The sequence below is a fragment of the Contarinia nasturtii genome, unplaced genomic scaffold, assembly GCF_009176525.2.
Source record: "Contarinia nasturtii isolate CC-2019 unplaced genomic scaffold, AAFC_CNas_1.1 Cnas_scaffold_810, whole genome shotgun sequence".
Lineage (NCBI taxonomy): Eukaryota > Metazoa > Arthropoda > Insecta > Diptera > Cecidomyiidae > Contarinia > Contarinia nasturtii.
Window position 1 is genome coordinate 591969 of NW_022198157.1, and position 17440 is coordinate 609408.

Genomic DNA, 17440 nt, shown 5'->3' on the forward strand with positions numbered 1-17440 from the left:
AAAAAATTTACAAAAAATTGAAACAAAAAATCAAAAATAGAAAAAAATAATAGTTTTTAAGTAATATGATTTGTTGCTAGTGAAGTTAAAGTTTGTACGTGACTGAGTGTGTGTGCGCTCGCGTTTGTTTGTATGCAGGCGAATGTGTGTGTACACATTGAATAGTTGTTACCTTGACACTTTACAACCATCACCCAGCTGGTATTCACACACAGATTATTGTATTCTCAGCAACCGGCCAATGCAGACGTCGTCATCATCATCAGCATTCAACACATCGTGTGCTATTGAAAGTCTGTTGGCGCATCCAAAAGCGAGAAAGAAAAAAAACTTTCATTGTCTCCAAAGAGCATAGTGCGTTTTCGATTCAAACCTAAAAATTTAAAGCGATTCTTTTGAGCATAATACAGTGTCGAGTTGAGTTGACATAAAATAAATTGATTTTGTTTTTGTTGTGGGCATGCAAAAAGGCGATCATCATTACTGGTGAGTATCTCATGGTGATTTTTATCTCACTTTTTCTAACGTCATTTCGAGAATAAAACAAAAGTGAAATTTTATGTCAAAAAGAAAACGAGAGTGTGTACACATCAAACCGAATGACAAACTAAAAAATGTATCAAATGTGGGTGCGTGAAATCAACACACTTGCGCACATTTCCTGTATTTCATCATTCTATAAATATAAACGCATCGGCCACGAGTGTGTTGAATGAACTTTTCAAAATTGCTATCTATCTAAATCATTCCTTAAATTTAATTTTTTTTCCTCCATCATCATTTCCAAAATCAATTTTCCATTTGATTACAATCAATTTAAATGCCACATCGTGACAACACTACCAAATAAAAAGTTGTGAATGTGTTTGCAATATCAAACATGCATGCTGACTGCAAATAAATCTAATAAAGATTATTGTAAGACATTCGTTCCCAACGAAAACAACACAAAAAATTAAATTCACCTTTCTATTGCAGTGCAGTGCACGAAAGCGAATCTAGATATGCTAAAGACGGTTTGGGAAAAGAAAACATGGAAAAATTGGGGTGAACTTACGCACCAAAAGTGCATTATGTTTTCCTTTGGGTATTATCCATGCAATGCTGTCGTATTCGTGGCCTATCAGCTTTTGCACAAAGTGAATAGATAGATAATAAGTAAATGTGGCATTTTCCGCTCTAAATGACAACACGTCGTGTATATGCTGTTTATACCGCTATCGCATTCAAGCATGCAAAATCTCCTTTGCTTTGCGTCAACAAAGTTTACGAACAATAATTGCAATAAAGAGGAAAGAAAAACCCAATGATTTGTACGATTCGGCGAAATTTGTGGTAGATTGAACCCCAACACTAGTGTCATATTATTTTCGCAAATGCCATGCTATGACGAGAGACTTTATCGACTGAAAATTATTGCCGAAAAAGGGGTTTAACTTCGAAATAATAGCGTGGTAGGGGATCAATATTGATGCGTCATCTTTATTCTCTAGAATTAGCTCGGTAAAATGGCATGTGCATAAGAAAATGTTCACAAACAATTACCGTCCTTTTGAAATATAGCGAAAAAGGTGAACACCCAAATACGGTTAAAAAAAATGTTGACAAATATGCGTGCTAAACCCAAATTGGCACTTCGACCACATTTATATTTTGGACGTCATTAATTTTTCTGATGTTCATTCATTCCCATAGCGCATTGTTTGCTTTGTTTTAGTAATGAAGGCGAAAATGGATGAATTATGGAATAAATTAATACACTTGTGGAAATCAATAACTATGTTTTGAATTCTGAACACGTTTTTCATAGCCAATATCATGCGACATATCAATTTTTTTTGGAATTCGACAATATCGACTTTTATTCCCTCTGCCAATGAGAAGTATTACATCACTTTTTCCGTTCATCGTTTCACTGCTGCATAGCGTCACATTGAATTCTTCAGACCAATGTCAACGACCAATTGAAGCACGTCATTTCCATCATTTTACGTCTGACTGTTTGCAAGCAAAATGTAAGCGGAAATCAAGACCCATACAGAGACATTTCGACATCTTAATTGACACCTAATTTGATTTCATGTATGTCATATCTCCAGAGAGGCGTTGGGAAGTGAACATTTATATGCAACATAAAATTGAGTACTAATGGCCTTGTTGATCTCATTAAACGATAATTTAGCTTACATATTTTTTTCCACGTTCCGTAATTTTCAAATAAAGACTGTACAAGTGCAGAAAATTCATTAGCATTAGACTATAAACGCCCCAAAGGATTTATGTGGTGACATGGAAACTTTATCACCGTCATATATCAGTGACATACCGTCAGCCTTTTTACAGCATAAATGTGATAATCGCAATATAAATTGACGGTTTCATAAAATGTGTCATGTTACATGATTAGCTTCTAATTCAATTGGTCTTGTGGCACAGTGTTTGGCTTTACATTCAGATGCTTTCTCTCTGAATTTGAATTTCCGTCGAGTTTTTGGTTGTTCTTGATTTATAATTCATCACTGACATACCTTGACCCAAAATAAGAAACAAAACAGTCACATTAAATCGATTCCATCAATTTCGTGTCGGTTATTTTTGAAATTGTCATTTTTTGTGTTAAACAATGCAGCTGGCAATTTATGGTAATTATACAAAATACTATTTCAAAAAAAGGAGGTTGTTTTTGGTTCTATTTGTCGAAGTTTGTCAAAGTGAAAGCGCCTCGTTTACGCCAACTAAATATTTAAAGGACATTTGTAGTTTTAAATCGATATGGTATGTTTTCATGGGCCTCTGTTCTCATCAAATGACGCTTTTGAGGTGCAACCTTAAATATAATTTGTAGTGACACGAAAAAACATAACAAACTATACAAAACTATTTGTTTTTAATGCAGTTTATTGAAATTGACACGTATCTAAGACGAAATCAGTTTGTTAAGAAAAGTACACCATGTTTTTTTTTTCGCTTCATTGATTTGTCATGAAATGAGTTATAAACACTCACGTAAAAGTCGTGAAAATCAATAATAATATTTTGTTATAAAATCAGGAAATGTGAAGTAAGAGTGAAAGTCGATGTTTGCCTTTCTTCAATTTTTTTCGTTGGTTTGAGCTGCAGTTCGTGCTGATTTTCTTCATTGAAAAATTATTTCAATTAGTTCGCTTCCGGCGTTGTAACCATGCATTTTGCATCAAAAATTCAATTTAAACGGGGAGGCGCAAACACACGAAATTTATCAAACTTTCATTTAGTTTCGTCGGTTTCTTCGACCGAAAATGCCAAATACCGTGTACTACTTTGGTTTATTGATTTAAAATTTAATAAGACACACCTGGCAACTTAATATTTGGCCACTGAGAAATTCGTTCTCGTCATCGCAAACATAACAAGAATGTGATTAACGAAAAAATTGCAAAGTAATAAAGTGTGAAAAAGAAGCGGAACATTAACCACAAATATCATGCCCTTTCTTATGGAATCGACGTATTCGGACGTATTCGTTAATGTCAACATTTATAAATAGACAACAATTTGCACAAGTTTTGCCCTAATGAAGTGAATATATTTTATTATCAACAAATCAGTGACTGTTTGCACAAGAACACGATTTTTTTTATTATTTGCTCGTAACCCATTTACATGATTGTTATATTTACGAATAGAACATAAGCAACAACACGTTAAACTAACTGCACGTGAAATATACGTTCGCACTGATTTTTGCTCATTTTTCATCGTTTTGCATGACATTCGCCGCTATTCAGTTAAATTAACTTTGGAAACAACCGAAAATGAACAAACACTAAACGAATTCGGTGTGTTGTCGATGTCGATTAAGAGATAAAGAGTGTCAAAAAACAACACCGACATATATGATAAGTATGAACAGAGACAAAAAACTAGTGATAGTTTTTATATGCTGTGAAAACATGTGGAAGTGAGCATACGCTCTGAAATAAGATTACGGATTAAAAATGAGTAAATGTTAGTCATTTAAAATTGATTGTCACTCTCGGAACGAATAGTCCAGAACTATCGCACACATTCAACAAATTCTTCAAAAAAATAAATCAAAGATGTCTCTTATGCCTTAACATGGCGTTTCAATTGAATTACCCTGTACTTTGTTCACCTCTAAAATACATTGTAGGCTCACCCCATTGCCAATATACTTTTATGATTATTTACTTGCACCTTTCCAACGTTCACTTTCCCATTTTAATTTAATGTAATAAATTCATTTTATATATGAAAACACAGCGAGTGCTTAAAATTTGCATTTTGGATTTCAAACACGATTTTTTCCAATTTCAAGAGATTTATTTGTTTTTGCTGTACTTACGATAATTGCTCGCCTTTAACGCGTTATTTGAAGTGGAAGGTCAAGCCTTTTCTATAATTCATTTTGAATTTGAAAATCAAATTACTTTTTTTTGTATGTTCTTTCCACATGAATGGTCGAAAATATTGCGTGCGTGGTCAACATGAGATTGGTGAGCGTCCAAGTTCAAGTTTAAAATCGATCGAATACAAATGGCACACCTTATGGCCAAGAAACAAAAGGAACATATGTTTTGAAACCATGTCAATTGCTTGCCAGCTCATTTATCAAACGATTCGCTCAATTTCACTGTATGAATCTTGTTGTTGTTCCGAATGAGTATTCAGTATAATGTCTTAATTCGGTCACACAGCCAATCTCTTTCAATGTATACATAGATCGATCTTATTACACGGGAGAATTGTTGTGCAGTCATGGATAAAGGAAATTCAAATCAAAATTTCATCATTAGATCGATAATTGGCAAATCTGTCGATTTGTTTGATTGAAAGACAATCACAAAGCAGTTTAAGTTGAGATTCCGATGCTTTTAACGTATTCGATAATCACAAATTCAAAATAACCCCATTGAACACATGCGATATTGAGATGGGTTGCGTAGGAAGTCAATTCTACGATATTCAGCTACTACGGATTTTGTTATGATTGCCAAAACAAAAGCCACACATAAAAATGACTCCGAGAAATGGAATCCAAGAAAAAAAATATAAATATATCAAAATATTGCCGCAGTTTGTAAATACGCATATTTGTACCGCAGAAATGAAATTCCTATCAAAATATTTTATCGATGACTATCGATTAAGTTCGTCGCATTCAAATTCCCATTTGCATACGATTTATTGCTATGGAGGTATTGAAAAAAACTTTCATCCCGTGCAGTCATGTCATGGACATTATTGCCATCATTTTATGGGCCGTTGAATCTTTAACGATATTTTCAATTAACCGAATATTAATGGCACATTTCCAATGTGTTCGATCGAGTCACTCAACACACAACGGAAATCGATGATCGAACAATTCTCTTATTTACGATGTGCATATAAAGGTATAAAAAACTACACTAAAAAATGATGAACGAAGACGAAATACTTCATTCATATTCGAATTGAGGAGGAAAAATTGCTGTGCACTGTTATTTTATTGTCTGCAATGAAATCATCGTGTGTGAGTTTGCGTGTGAACAACGTGGTTGTTTACGTTGATATAAACAGCGCTAAGGTATTTACTAGGAGCGACAAATCTCGTTTGAAATCAAACACTTTGCACTCTTCATCGAGTGTTTATGTCAGCAACGGCTTAATAAACAATAGTAAAGTAGAGGCGTCGCTCGCCGAATTTCCGAATCTATGTTGGCTGAATACATGAACACACACACGTCTGTCTATCCATCTCTAGTGGGTTTTTCGGTTCCATTTATTGAATTTATTTGTTTTTTTAGCGTTGCTATTTGTTCACGCAAGCCATTTGTGAATTGCTCACGAAAGAAAACGCAATTGGAAAAAAACACGACACACATGATAGAGAAGAAAAATATGAAAACGAAACGTAACTTAACGAACAAAAAAAGAAGAGAGGAAAAAACTATATGTAAGCCAAAGCCCCGTGTGTTTTGCAATCAAAACAGCGTTGTGGCGTTCTATGCTCATAAATTCATTGAGCTCTATGTTTATGTTGTTATTTTGTCGGTTGCGAACGGAACGGATGGCTTGAGTCTGACTAGTTGTTGTGTACAACACATGCTTTAGCATTTTTAGTTTTGAAGGCACGAGTCAGTCATTGATTCCAGCTCGTCAGTAACACAACTGAATTTTGATATATGAACAAATCAGTTTTAGCCTTTGCCTTTTAACCATCAAGAAAAGAAGTTGATTTTCTTCAATTTTTCTTTTTTCTACCTAATCTTCGTTCGCGATTAAATTTTAAATTCATAAACAGCGGCAAATAATCGACCGCAGTATAGTCTAAATGAAATTGTAAAATATTAACATATCCAAGTACTTTTTAATATCACTATCAACCAGTGTGTGTGGGTAATAATGAAAATAAAACAAATCGTAACGTCAATTAAATGAAGTGAAAGTGTTATTTTTAGCATGTTTAAAGTTTGAAAATTTTTCTCTCTTTTTTTTCTCTGAAAATAGTTGCATTCTAATCAACTTTGGATGCGTGTAAAAAATTCAAAATCGATAACTTTTCGACGTTAAATTATTTTTTTCACCAATTCAATTCCATGCACTCATTTTTTTTGCCCATAGAAAACACTTGAGTTTTGAGTTGCGTTCGTCGGTAAATATATGTGAAATTGCATCGGTGAAATCTGGTTCAAAATATAAAAAAAATATATAATAAGAAACGAAACAACGAAGAAAACAAACACGTTGAGCAATCCGTTGTTGTACCATGAGTTTCTAAAACTGACAAAAGTGGTCGCACAATTATCGACGGATCATACGTATGCACAGCCACACAAGATTTCCAATTACAAGCCGTTGATCATTACAAGGTACCTGTTTTGTTTCTGTCTTTTCATTTCAACACATACACGCACAGACCCGTAGACCGCTCATTTCGCACAGATGGTATTTATTGTGCAATTTAAAAATAAATTTAAATGCCTAGATTCATGGCGAGCGATAACCTTTAATATTTGTGTTTGATTGTCATCGATATTATTTCATAAATGGCTTATTACATCAATACTAATTATGCGTTGCTATGCAAATCACTTCACTTCTATACTGTCCATATTAATTGTTATGGAGTCTACCGATTGCCATAAATAGATTTGTTCGAAATGAATCGCTTGGCGCTCGGTTACTCATTATGGTCATCTTGATCAGTGAGAACATGCCAATACGCGATTGGCGAAAAAAAATGCACATTAAAAAAGGAAGTTGCGCTTATTTATTATTCAATGCGAAAAATTCACGCTCGATTTTGTTGTGAACCGATTGAAAATGAGGGCCAACGATAATTTTTCGACTCGAAATTGAAATCGTGCAGGAAACAAAAGTAGAGCAAACGATGAAATTAAAGCAAATGTTTATGTTGATTGTGATCTTTATTAGGTATGACTTTGGTCGAGAATACGAAATTATATCGTGTTGAACGTGAAAATCTAATAACAAATATTTGCACATCGATTATATCGGCCCAGTCTACTAAACTAGATTAATGGCATTTTTAAATAGGAAAATTGTTCGATGCCAACAATTGATACTCATAATTTTCTCATCCAAATTGAATCTCAATTGCATCGTTGATACTGTTTTTGATAACTGTACTCTGAACGGAAATCTCGACCACAAGCAAAATACCTCAGCTTTCTGATCGACTCGATATTTGAATCGTCAATTTTCAGAACTTTTTCTTCCTCAATTTTCACATCAACACAACTCAACAGCAAATGAAAATTGTAGCCGACGGTAAAAAGTTATTACATTTCACACCGTTTTTATCTTTTTTTTTTTTTTCGCTAAAAAATAAAATAAAATGTATTGCAACGAAAATATAAAATAGCACCTCAACCCATTGTGAAAACATCAAACCAAAAAAAAAAGATTTGTTTGAAACAAAAGAGAGCGAGAATAAACGGTTAGTTGACATGCTGAAATGCTGTTTAAATAATCTGTCGTGTTATAGAACGTCACGAACAAAAGCCAAACTGGCCTTCAGCGTAAAAAATAATCGAGTGCATACTTGAATCGACCATATACAAACTATTTGTGTCTATCGAATTTGTTGTGAGAACGACTTCTCAATCATTCCAGCAACAAAACAAGTAGTATTGGCTATGTGTTAAATCGCATTTGAAGCTAATAAACAATAAATCCGTGTCAATCGCTCATTGTTTGCATGATCGCTAAAGAATGATTTGTGAGCTTGGCATTTTGGAATCGTTGACAATGCTTATGCTCTTTTGCATTTTGATAGTCAATTGTGATACAACGGTGCATTTTTTTTTGCGTCATTAGAAACACGTAACTAGATTTATCGGACGTAAACCTTTCGACTATTCACCAATATGTCGCAATCGAAAATAACAGCAAATTGAAACCCATTTGATTTATTGCATACAAATTTTCGCTGAAAATTTTCAACAGGTGATCGAAAATTGCTACACATAAATCATTCAACCGTTGCAATTGCAACGATTTTTCGTTATTTCAACAGTTTCGAATTTGATTGTTGATTTCACCATTAAGCAGACAATAATTTTCTAAGTTGCATAAAGATCGTCGCCAATTACTGAAATCGATACAAGACAACGTTCGAATCGTGCATCGACGCCATAAATCAAACAATACATGCAACTTTGTATCAAAATAACACATAAATTGCCATTTTCAAAGAAGAAGAGTCAAAAGGATTGCCGGAATATTCAGTTGCGATTAAGGAATAAAAACACCATTTAATATAAATAGAAAATTTATTCGAAATGAGCAGCGGTGCATGTACACTATTTCACAAATTATCAGCATAAATTCGACGACTATGTATTTACACACTATATATGTTCAGCACATTTTGGAATCCGAACCCATTTGGATCCGAAAGTATGTAGTAAAAATAAATTGGATCGTAACGAATCATAGTTCGTTTCGAAGGATGGTGTAGCGATTTTCGGATGGGGCTAGCTTAATAAAAGTGGAGTCGGGCGGTAATTCATCTCCATCGTGGATTTCATTGTCCGACAATGGTTTTTCAGTTGGATGTGCGCCCGGTTTTTCTGTTGTTGTTATGGTATTGTGTTCTTCGGACGATGCATCAGGACCATAATGGAATTCACGATGTAATTTACCACTATGCAAATCATCTACAAACTTTTTTAATTTGCCCGGCTTAAATATATCATTATAATCGGGAAATATATACATATGACGGAATGAATCGATTGCAATGAGTGGCAAGTCATCCAATGTTCGCTCCAAGTGTTGAAGTGGGTGGGCGAATTTTTTGCCATCGGCAACAAGGAAATTAACATTCTCTGAAATTCGAAATATAGTCATCGCATAAATACATTCATCATAAAAACCACATTGATTTGTTGCATAGAAGGGGGCACTTACGTTTTTCATGGATGAGTTCAGCCTCGACTCTTGCTTTGTAGTCTTTGATGGGAGTCGTATTATTCGGATGATAAAAAAGTATCATGAACGGCATTCCTTCTTCGGTCAACTCTTCGGCATTTTCAAATGTAATTTCTCTGCGAGAAACAATCATCGTCATTAAAATTAACATCATTTATGTTTGACTTGAAATAAAATTGCATTTCAACACCCACCTAACTAGCGGTATACATCTTTCTTGCGCCCAAATTTTGAGCTCGTCTGCATGAATATTTCCACTATAAACTTCTTCGTGTTGATTTGACATTTCAGTATCCGGTCGGAAAACGATTGTTGGACGATCTGAACAGATTTCGAAATTATAGTCAAATTGAAACAAAATTGTTGTTCTTTTACACGTCTTAAAATGGAATTTTTACAATCTAAACAGTAATAATTTTTACACACCACCGGTTTGAACGTCAGATACCGTTTCACCAAAACCCGCATAAAAATCACAAAAATCTTTTAGATTGGCGGCCACTCTGCGATAAATGTGATAGTCACCAGTGTCACGTCGATCAAAATATGCGACAACGAAACGTTTCTTTGGACTCACGTCTTTTAATTGATTCAAATTGATGACTTCTTTGATCGGATCCTTTAATTGTTGTCGTACAAAATCGGCGAGCGCTTCAGGTGATCGTTGTCCACGGTATTCCGTTTTCATGATATCACCGTTCAAACTGATTTTCAACGTGGGATACTTGCTTATTTGAAAACGTTTTCCAATAACCACTTCGTGATCGCAATCCACACGGGCCATCACAGCTCTTTTACTCTTACCATGCTCTTGGTACACCTAAAACCATTAAACACATTTTTTGTGAATTTTCTTTGCGCGAATTATTGAGATGGGACCGTTTACCAATTTGGCAGCATCATCGAAAACCGGCTGCATTAAATTACTAAATCGACACCAATCGACATAGAAATTGATAAAAACTAACTCATGTTCGGCTAAAGAGAAAAAAAAAATACAATCAGTGACCTAAGGTACTCGCATAACAAACAAAATTCTATTCACCCAAAATGCCATCAATATTATTAGCGTTAAGCTGAACAACTTCATGTTTCACAACTTCATTATTCGCCACTTCATTATTTACCACTTCGTTTTTTGCATTTGAATTTAAACACACCGCCGAATTGAAAAGTGCATAGCCAAACTAAAACAGAAAATGTAACAGAAAATTGAAATGAAAACGATGAAATTAAATAAAAGTTTAAATGTCGCCACGTACCAAAATAAAAAGAACGTAGATTGTCATTGTGAGTGACAGTGGCTGTTATCTATTCTTATTGGCGGCAAATTGACGACTGTCTCGCATAGAATAGGATGAAAGTACTTAAATGAGAAAATTGCGCATGGATGTATTGTACTGAATACGGAACACCGCAAACTGTTCATCAATGTAAAGAGTACACACACAAAATTGATACGAAAGACAGAAAAAAAAACACAACAGAGTCGCTGTTGCGTCGCCACGATCACCGAAATTGAAATGTTGAAATGGGACACAAAATATGATGAATGTACGCAAAATAAAACGACGACTCTTACCCAACCATTCCAGACATTCTAAACAAAAAAAAAACAACCGCATCGAGTTCATTATAAATTTATTTTGAAACATTACTGAAATGATCTCGATTCCGCTGTATAAACTCGGTGCGCGCGACAGTTTTGTTATTGATTTTACGAAACATTATGTATGTGTTACGCTATTATTAAGTGATTCAAACTTGGATTGCTCATGTTTTACACGTCTATCCAATCAAAACTGTATCGCACATTTTATATGCATAGCCAAATTAATTTATTATTCAAACGCCTCAAATGCTTTAGACTAACAAATAAACACATTTTAAGCGTCTGCAAAATCAAACACATAGAGATAGATCGCGTTAGACAAATCGTTTTATTTTCTTCGTCTATTTGCAAGACGATTAGAAAATTACCATTCAATTGATTTGTAATATGTAATATGCATTCATGTTTGTCTGAGTGATTGCGAACTTTCTTAAATTATACTGATAAATTGAAAATGTGCTTTTTACCCTGTCGACTGAACGTTCCACAGTGTTTACATTTTAAATTTAGTTATTGGGATGTGCTTACTTGACACACGTTTCTTTTTCCGATTTGTTTTTGCTTCGAAGAATTCAATTTCGCATTTACGTAAAAAATTCCAATTTTGATAAATGAAAATGTTGTTCACAGCTCTTTTCTATTTATATAACTACTCGGTTTAGGGTGCTTCTCAAACACTCGACGTGAAAAATGCCAACGACAACTGAAAACGGTCGTGGGGTTAGCGAAACCACCAGGTATGTATTTTTGTGTTAAGTCACATTTGTTTTCTCTCATTTTTTCCGCATGTATAGTAATGGAACATTTTGACTAGAATTTTATTAAAATGCGTACAAGGAACATCATTTTACGATGATTCGATGGATTGCGAACATTTTCATGTAACAAAACGCACTCAACTCAAAAAATACATAAAATTGGCATTGAAATCGCAAAAGATTAAGCAAAATCGAATATGGTAATTTTGGCCCATTTAGTAAACAAATTCTAATTATTCCCCATTTTTGTTTGAACAACTCTGAACAAAATGGCACAAAATTTAATTGTTCGAATTGTATTTGATTTGGTTCATTGTCGCCTATCCAATAAACAGATCGAATTTTATCGCACACCATATCAAACAAAAGCAAATCTTAATAATTCGTACGTCGCTAAAATCGTTTATTTTTTCTTTCTTTTTTCGCAGTACAAAAATCTTACAAGATGTTGGTTTGACTGTGAGTGCAGCATCAATGTCAGAATGGATAACTGGTGGCTCAATCGGTTCGAGAAGTGCTGTTTTGGTTTTTAAAACGGCAGCTTTGATGCGCCATACTCGTGACGATGACGAAATCGATGATTCACCGTCAATCGCATCGACATCGTCAAGCGAAAAATGTCGATTTCCACCTGTTGCCGACGCAAAAACCACGTCACCTGCAATAAATGAATCGGTAAAACGACTAGTTGCGCCACATTTCGATATACATCGAAAGAGTTGCGTTAAGGCAAGCGTTTCGATGTCATCGTCAAGTGAAAATTCAATATCAAGTGCCTGCGAGGATCCATCTGATTTAGAAGCTGACATTGTTAAAGCGGAAAAATCCAACGCAAAGAAAATCAATCGGACAAAGATCGTTAGCACAAAATCTGGTTTTAGTCCGGGTGGTGAGGGTGAACATGAATTAAAAGCCGATTCGCCGGCAGACAGTGAGCATACAGTCGATGATACGGACGATGAAATGCCAGCAGCAATGTTAAAAATGACCTACAAATTTACCAATACCGAAACGAAATTATTGAAACGAATTTTATCTAGTCACGGATTGAGAGAGGCTAAAGAATATCAAAAATTTAATTTACTATGGACAGGCCTCCATATGAAACCAGACATTTTAAGAAGTCTATTACCGTATCAACGGGTTAATCATTTTCCTAGGTAGGATCAATAGCTTCTCTCTTTTTGCGTCTTCAATTCGAATAATGTATAAAAATTACTTTGCCATAGATCTTATGAGCTAACAAGAAAAGACCGTTTGTACAAAAATATTGAAAAAATGCAACAACTACGTGGAATGAAACATTTTGACATTGTCCCTATCTCGTTTATGTTGCCTTTGGAGTATAGGGACTTACAGCATGCACATCGTTCGGGACACAAAGGACCATGGATTGTTAAGGTAAAAAAAATGCATTTTTCACATCGGAATCGTTGCATCACCGTGTCTTGTTCTGTATCTTTTAGCCAGCAGCATCGAGTCGTGGTCGGGGGATTTATTTAGTGAATACGGTATGTGAAAGTTAAAAAAAAAAATTAAATAAAAAAGCTAATAAAAATATTCCAATTTTCCAGCCCGAGCAAATACCAAGCGACGACCAAGTGATTGTATCCAAATACATTTCGGACCCGCTATGCATAGATGAGCATAAATGTGATGTACGATTGTATGTGGTGGTGACGTCATTTGATCCGTTGGTAATCTATTTGTATGAGGAAGGTTTGGTGCGCTTGGCCACGGTCAAATATGATAAAACGGCCGAGAATCTTTGGAATCCATGTATGCATTTGTGCAATTATTCGATCAACAAGTATCATTCGGATTATATAAAAGCGACGGAAAGTGACGAGGATGTTGGCCACAAATGGACATTTAGCGCTCTATTGCGGCATCTCAAGAACCAAGGGAATGATACAACAAGCTTGATGCAGGCCATCGAAGATGTGATCATTAAATCAATATTCGCATGTTCACAATCAATTATATCAGCGTGTAAAATGTTTGTTCCTTATCAAAATAATTGCTTTGAATTGTACGGTTTTGATATTCTCATCGATAATACTCTGCGTCCATGGTTGCTCGAAGTCAATCTGAGTCCATCACTTGGGATCGATACTCCGTTAGGTAATTATTATTTTTTTATTTTCAAATTTCACGCCATTTTGACATTTTTTTCATTATTTTTGATAAAAACGACCATTTTACGTACACAGATACAAAAGTAAAATCGGCCATGCTAACAGATTTGTTGACATTGATTGGTGTACCGGCCCAAAGTCCCCAAGCAACTCGAACAGATGGAAAAGGGATGCGTTTCAAGAGTTCCGGAAGTTCGGTGCCAGCATCGAGTCGACGATCATATGCCGAAATGAAAGGAACAACTGCCTCTGGTGCTAGTAAGCGTCTCAGTATGGGATTATCGGCCGAAGAGAGTCGAGTTTTGAAAAATGTCAAAGCACAAAACGCACGACGCGGCGGTTTCATTCGTATTTTCCCAACGCAAGATAGCATGCAACGTTATGGAATGTTTTTGGATCAAAGTACCGGCATTCCAATGTCAATTGTGAACGGAATCAGTATGGCGCCCGTTTTAACAAATCACAATTTTAACATGATGGTACACACCCAACTGTACGGTGGTTCATTAACCGATGAAAATGACGTCGACGAACGCATTAAACAGTATGAACGAACCCTCGTGACGGCCAATGTTGATTTAATTTTCAAGAGCATACCGGTAAAAAGTCATCATCAAGCACAACAATTGCGAAAACAACTTCAAAAAGCCATGGAAGGTGGCAATGAATTGACATTATTACAAGCACGAAAAATATTTTCCTTATTTTTGGAATGCGTGCTAAAGCGATTGAGTACACAAGATCAGAAGGCTCATCATTCGGATCCAAAGAATCAACACGAGAAATTCATTTTGAAGTTTATAACACGATCGGATCTAACGATAAAACCGCCAAGTTTTATGCGTAATCCAAATACGAATAAAATTCAGGCTAAAGATAGAATAGCAATCGTGGCCAAATTGTTGGGTGATTATTTGGAAGCATTCGACCGTGATACGGAGTTGTGCGTTGATAATTACAGCTATTATGGTCTGATTCCGTCATCATTGTATGATAAATTCATAGCACAAGCGTCTGAAGCTGATTTAGAATTTATACTTACATTGCATGTAAATTTAACGCAAAATCTATCATTCTTATCGAATCGATGCACGTCACAATCAAACATGCCAAACGTTCCACCAATTCCAACGGGTGCCAATGGATTTTTGAAAGCGCTGCCAAGCATGATACCGAATATATCGACCAGAGATTTAGCTCACATTGACAATTACTATCGATCACTGTGCCCAATTTCATCCAGCATCGAACGTGACATTAGTTACGATAGCCTTGAGAAAATTACAACGAATCGCATGAACAACGCATCATTACAGCCAATGAAAAAACGAACAAGCGTCGCCTAAGCAGTACATTAAATAGGATTAATGTCTCTACTCTGCGTTTTTTAACGTTAGATTTAAATGTCACAAACTCTACACAGCTATTGTCTCGATGGACAAATTGTTGTAGTACAATAGAAAGAGAGATAGAAAGAGGAGGGAAATCAAATACCAAAATCAGGGAAGAGTTTGTCTACTCGGCAACGAAACGCTTAATTTATATATTTCATTTTAATTACTAACTTATTTTACTTTATTGTACATTAATTGCGTTGTTGCTTTTTTTATACACTTTTATTATTCAAATCAATGTGAGCATTCCGTTTCGGTTGCTTCGTTGCAACCATCAAAGGCGATTTGTGCATTAATAAAACTTCACAAATATTCTATAGTTTTTTGTTCTGTGTTCTATTTTGTTTTGCTTTTTTTTGCTATTTGTAGCACGGTCTAATCTCCACGAAAATTTTGTTCAATGTTTTTCATATTTTATTTGATTGTTTATGTTATTTTTGCACTGTCTTGTCGAAAGATCAAGTGTACATGTGGCCTAACATACTAAGCTAAATGTTAAGAACCTGATTAGAACACCGAAAATTTGGCATTTCGAACAGAGAATAAAAAAAATCAAAATTGTTTTCAGAATCTACTGCATAGCTTCTGATGTCAACGAATCAAATGTCAAAATTTGGCCCAAGAAATAAAAAAGTTGTCCTTTTCCAACATTTCTAGTCAGAAGCTAAGTAATTTAAAAAATCTCTTTTAAAATGATTCTTTCTCAAAATGCCAATGCTTGTGCTCCCTTAAAAAAACGGGCCACAATTTTTAAAACATTCAAATTTTATTCTAATCAATTCAAATACAGACATCTTTATAATTATAAAATTCCGTATATTTGAAAATAAATTAACACAACTGGTTTCTAATTCCAATTACCAATCAATTTGCTTTGCATGTGACCCTTGCGTCCAAAGATGCCGTTTCAATTTAAATGACAAACCAAATTGTTATTATATTTCAATAGATTTAATTCCATACTAAAGAAAATAGTTAGAATTTAGACGAAGCAATTACTCGAAATAACATGTGATAATGGTCTTTGAATTTTACAATGAAAATAGCAGACAAATGTACTAAAAAACGATTTAGGCCTTTGAAAGAAAAAAAAATGCAATTTTGCCACACGAAAAAAAATGTATTAAAAAATGTCAATTTCGATTTTGCGAGTGCAAGTTAAAATGATAGTCGGAAAAGTCTTCGATTGTTCATGGTTTTGCAGTTGACTTTAAAGAACCAAAAATGATTTTTTTATTTCGAAGTTCTTTAAAGAAGAAATTTACATCAAAATCGCTAAACGACAGTTGTTGACTTTTTTCTCGTCGAAATTCGTTTAGAATTAAAATAAACAAGAAATATTTTTTCTAAGCCAAATATTACTGTAGCCAATTCAAGAAAATTGTAGATTTTTTTTAAGAAAAAGAATCACTTTTTAAATTTAAAATTTATAACGGATAAATATCGCTGATTTGTATCAATATCACTTGAATTAATGTAACCTTTTCCTTGCACTTTTCGGCTTTTAAAATGCCAAATATTCGAATAATTTAATTAAATAAATTTAGCAATGCCAATCTATAATTTAACTAAACTTAGATGAAAGATGGAAGACAGCATAAAATTCTTCGCGCCAAATGTGTGCATCATAAAAATTTGCAAATCGCGCCGAAATGATACTGTTACAAAACAATCAACCATGTAGATTTTAAGTAAATTTAAAAACTTTTTTTGTTCATATTAATCTATAAAAAGTAGTTAAAAATTTATAATTAATTTGCTTACGGCTTAAAAAATGATTGTGTTCAATTTCGGAAGAACTATGTTTATGTGAATAAAGTTAACACATCGTAAAAAAGGCGTTTAAATTGGTTTTTCTTATTCTTTCCTTGACTATCAAAATATAATTTGCAGAAAATTGCGCGATATAAATCATTTCAGCGAAGCAATTAGCCGAAGATAAAACTCATAAATATTTGCCATGAAGATAATTGAGAGTGGTAAGCTCATAAAACATTGAGAAAGTAAACAAACGGCAATAGCAAAGACTCAAACCAGTGGAAAATGTGTAAATCGATTTTCCATTCCATGTTTTGTCATATGTTCCAGTGTGTTCCA

General features: G+C 34.4%; 2 protein-coding genes across 5 annotated transcripts; one reads left to right on the top strand and one right to left on the bottom strand.

The window, feature by feature from the left end:
• Positions 1-137: 137 nt before the first annotated feature.
• Positions 138-15660, top strand: LOC116341939 (tubulin polyglutamylase ttll-4). Of its 4 annotated transcripts, none has more exons than XM_031769367.1 (8): positions 138-486; positions 11716-11790; positions 11868-12011; positions 12240-12971; positions 13041-13212; positions 13278-13322; positions 13386-13935; positions 14025-15660. In XM_031769367.1, the coding sequence occupies exons 2-8, from the start codon at positions 11744-11746 to the stop codon at positions 15293-15295; spliced, it is 2961 nt and encodes a 986-aa protein (XP_031625227.1). In that variant the 5' UTR covers positions 138-486; positions 11716-11743; the 3' UTR covers positions 15296-15660. The 4 variants fall into 4 exon arrangements, with proteins under 4 accessions (XP_031625227.1, XP_031625229.1, XP_031625228.1 ...); XM_031769368.1 differs by lacking the exon at positions 138-486 and adding an exon at positions 6586-6854; XM_031769369.1 differs by lacking the exon at positions 11868-12011 and having other exon boundaries at positions 139-486.
• Positions 8762-10900, bottom strand: LOC116341941 (endoplasmic reticulum resident protein 44-like). The gene is made up of 7 exons (XM_031769371.1): positions 10704-10900; positions 10487-10628; positions 10328-10419; positions 9868-10261; positions 9636-9762; positions 9421-9557; positions 8762-9338 (listed from the first exon to the last, which is right to left on the bottom strand). The coding sequence occupies exons 1-7, from the start codon at positions 10728-10730 to the stop codon at positions 8941-8943; spliced, it is 1317 nt and encodes a 438-aa protein (XP_031625231.1). The 5' UTR covers positions 10731-10900; the 3' UTR covers positions 8762-8940.
• Positions 15661-17440: the final 1780 nt, after the last annotated feature.

Coding starts and splice junctions, on each gene's coding strand:
- LOC116341941 (XM_031769371.1), bottom strand. CDS start 10,730: ATGACAATCTACGTTCTTTTTATTTTG. Junction 9,763..9,867: donor ATCTGACGTTCAAACCGGTG/GTGTGTAAAAAT, acceptor AAATCTGTTCAG/ATCGTCCAACAATCGTTTTC. Junction 9,558..9,635: donor AGATGTATACCGCTAGTTAG/GTGGGTGTTGAA, acceptor TGTTTCTCGCAG/AGAAATTACATTTGAAAATG.
- LOC116341939 (XM_031769367.1), top strand. CDS start 11,744: ATGCCAACGACAACTGAAAACGGTCGTGGGGTTAGCGAAACCACCAG. Junction 12,012..12,239: donor ATTAAGCAAAATCGAATATG/GTAATTTTGGCC, acceptor CTTTTTTCGCAG/TACAAAAATCTTACAAGATG. Junction 13,213..13,277: donor AAGGACCATGGATTGTTAAG/GTAAAAAAAATG, acceptor TGTATCTTTTAG/CCAGCAGCATCGAGTCGTGG.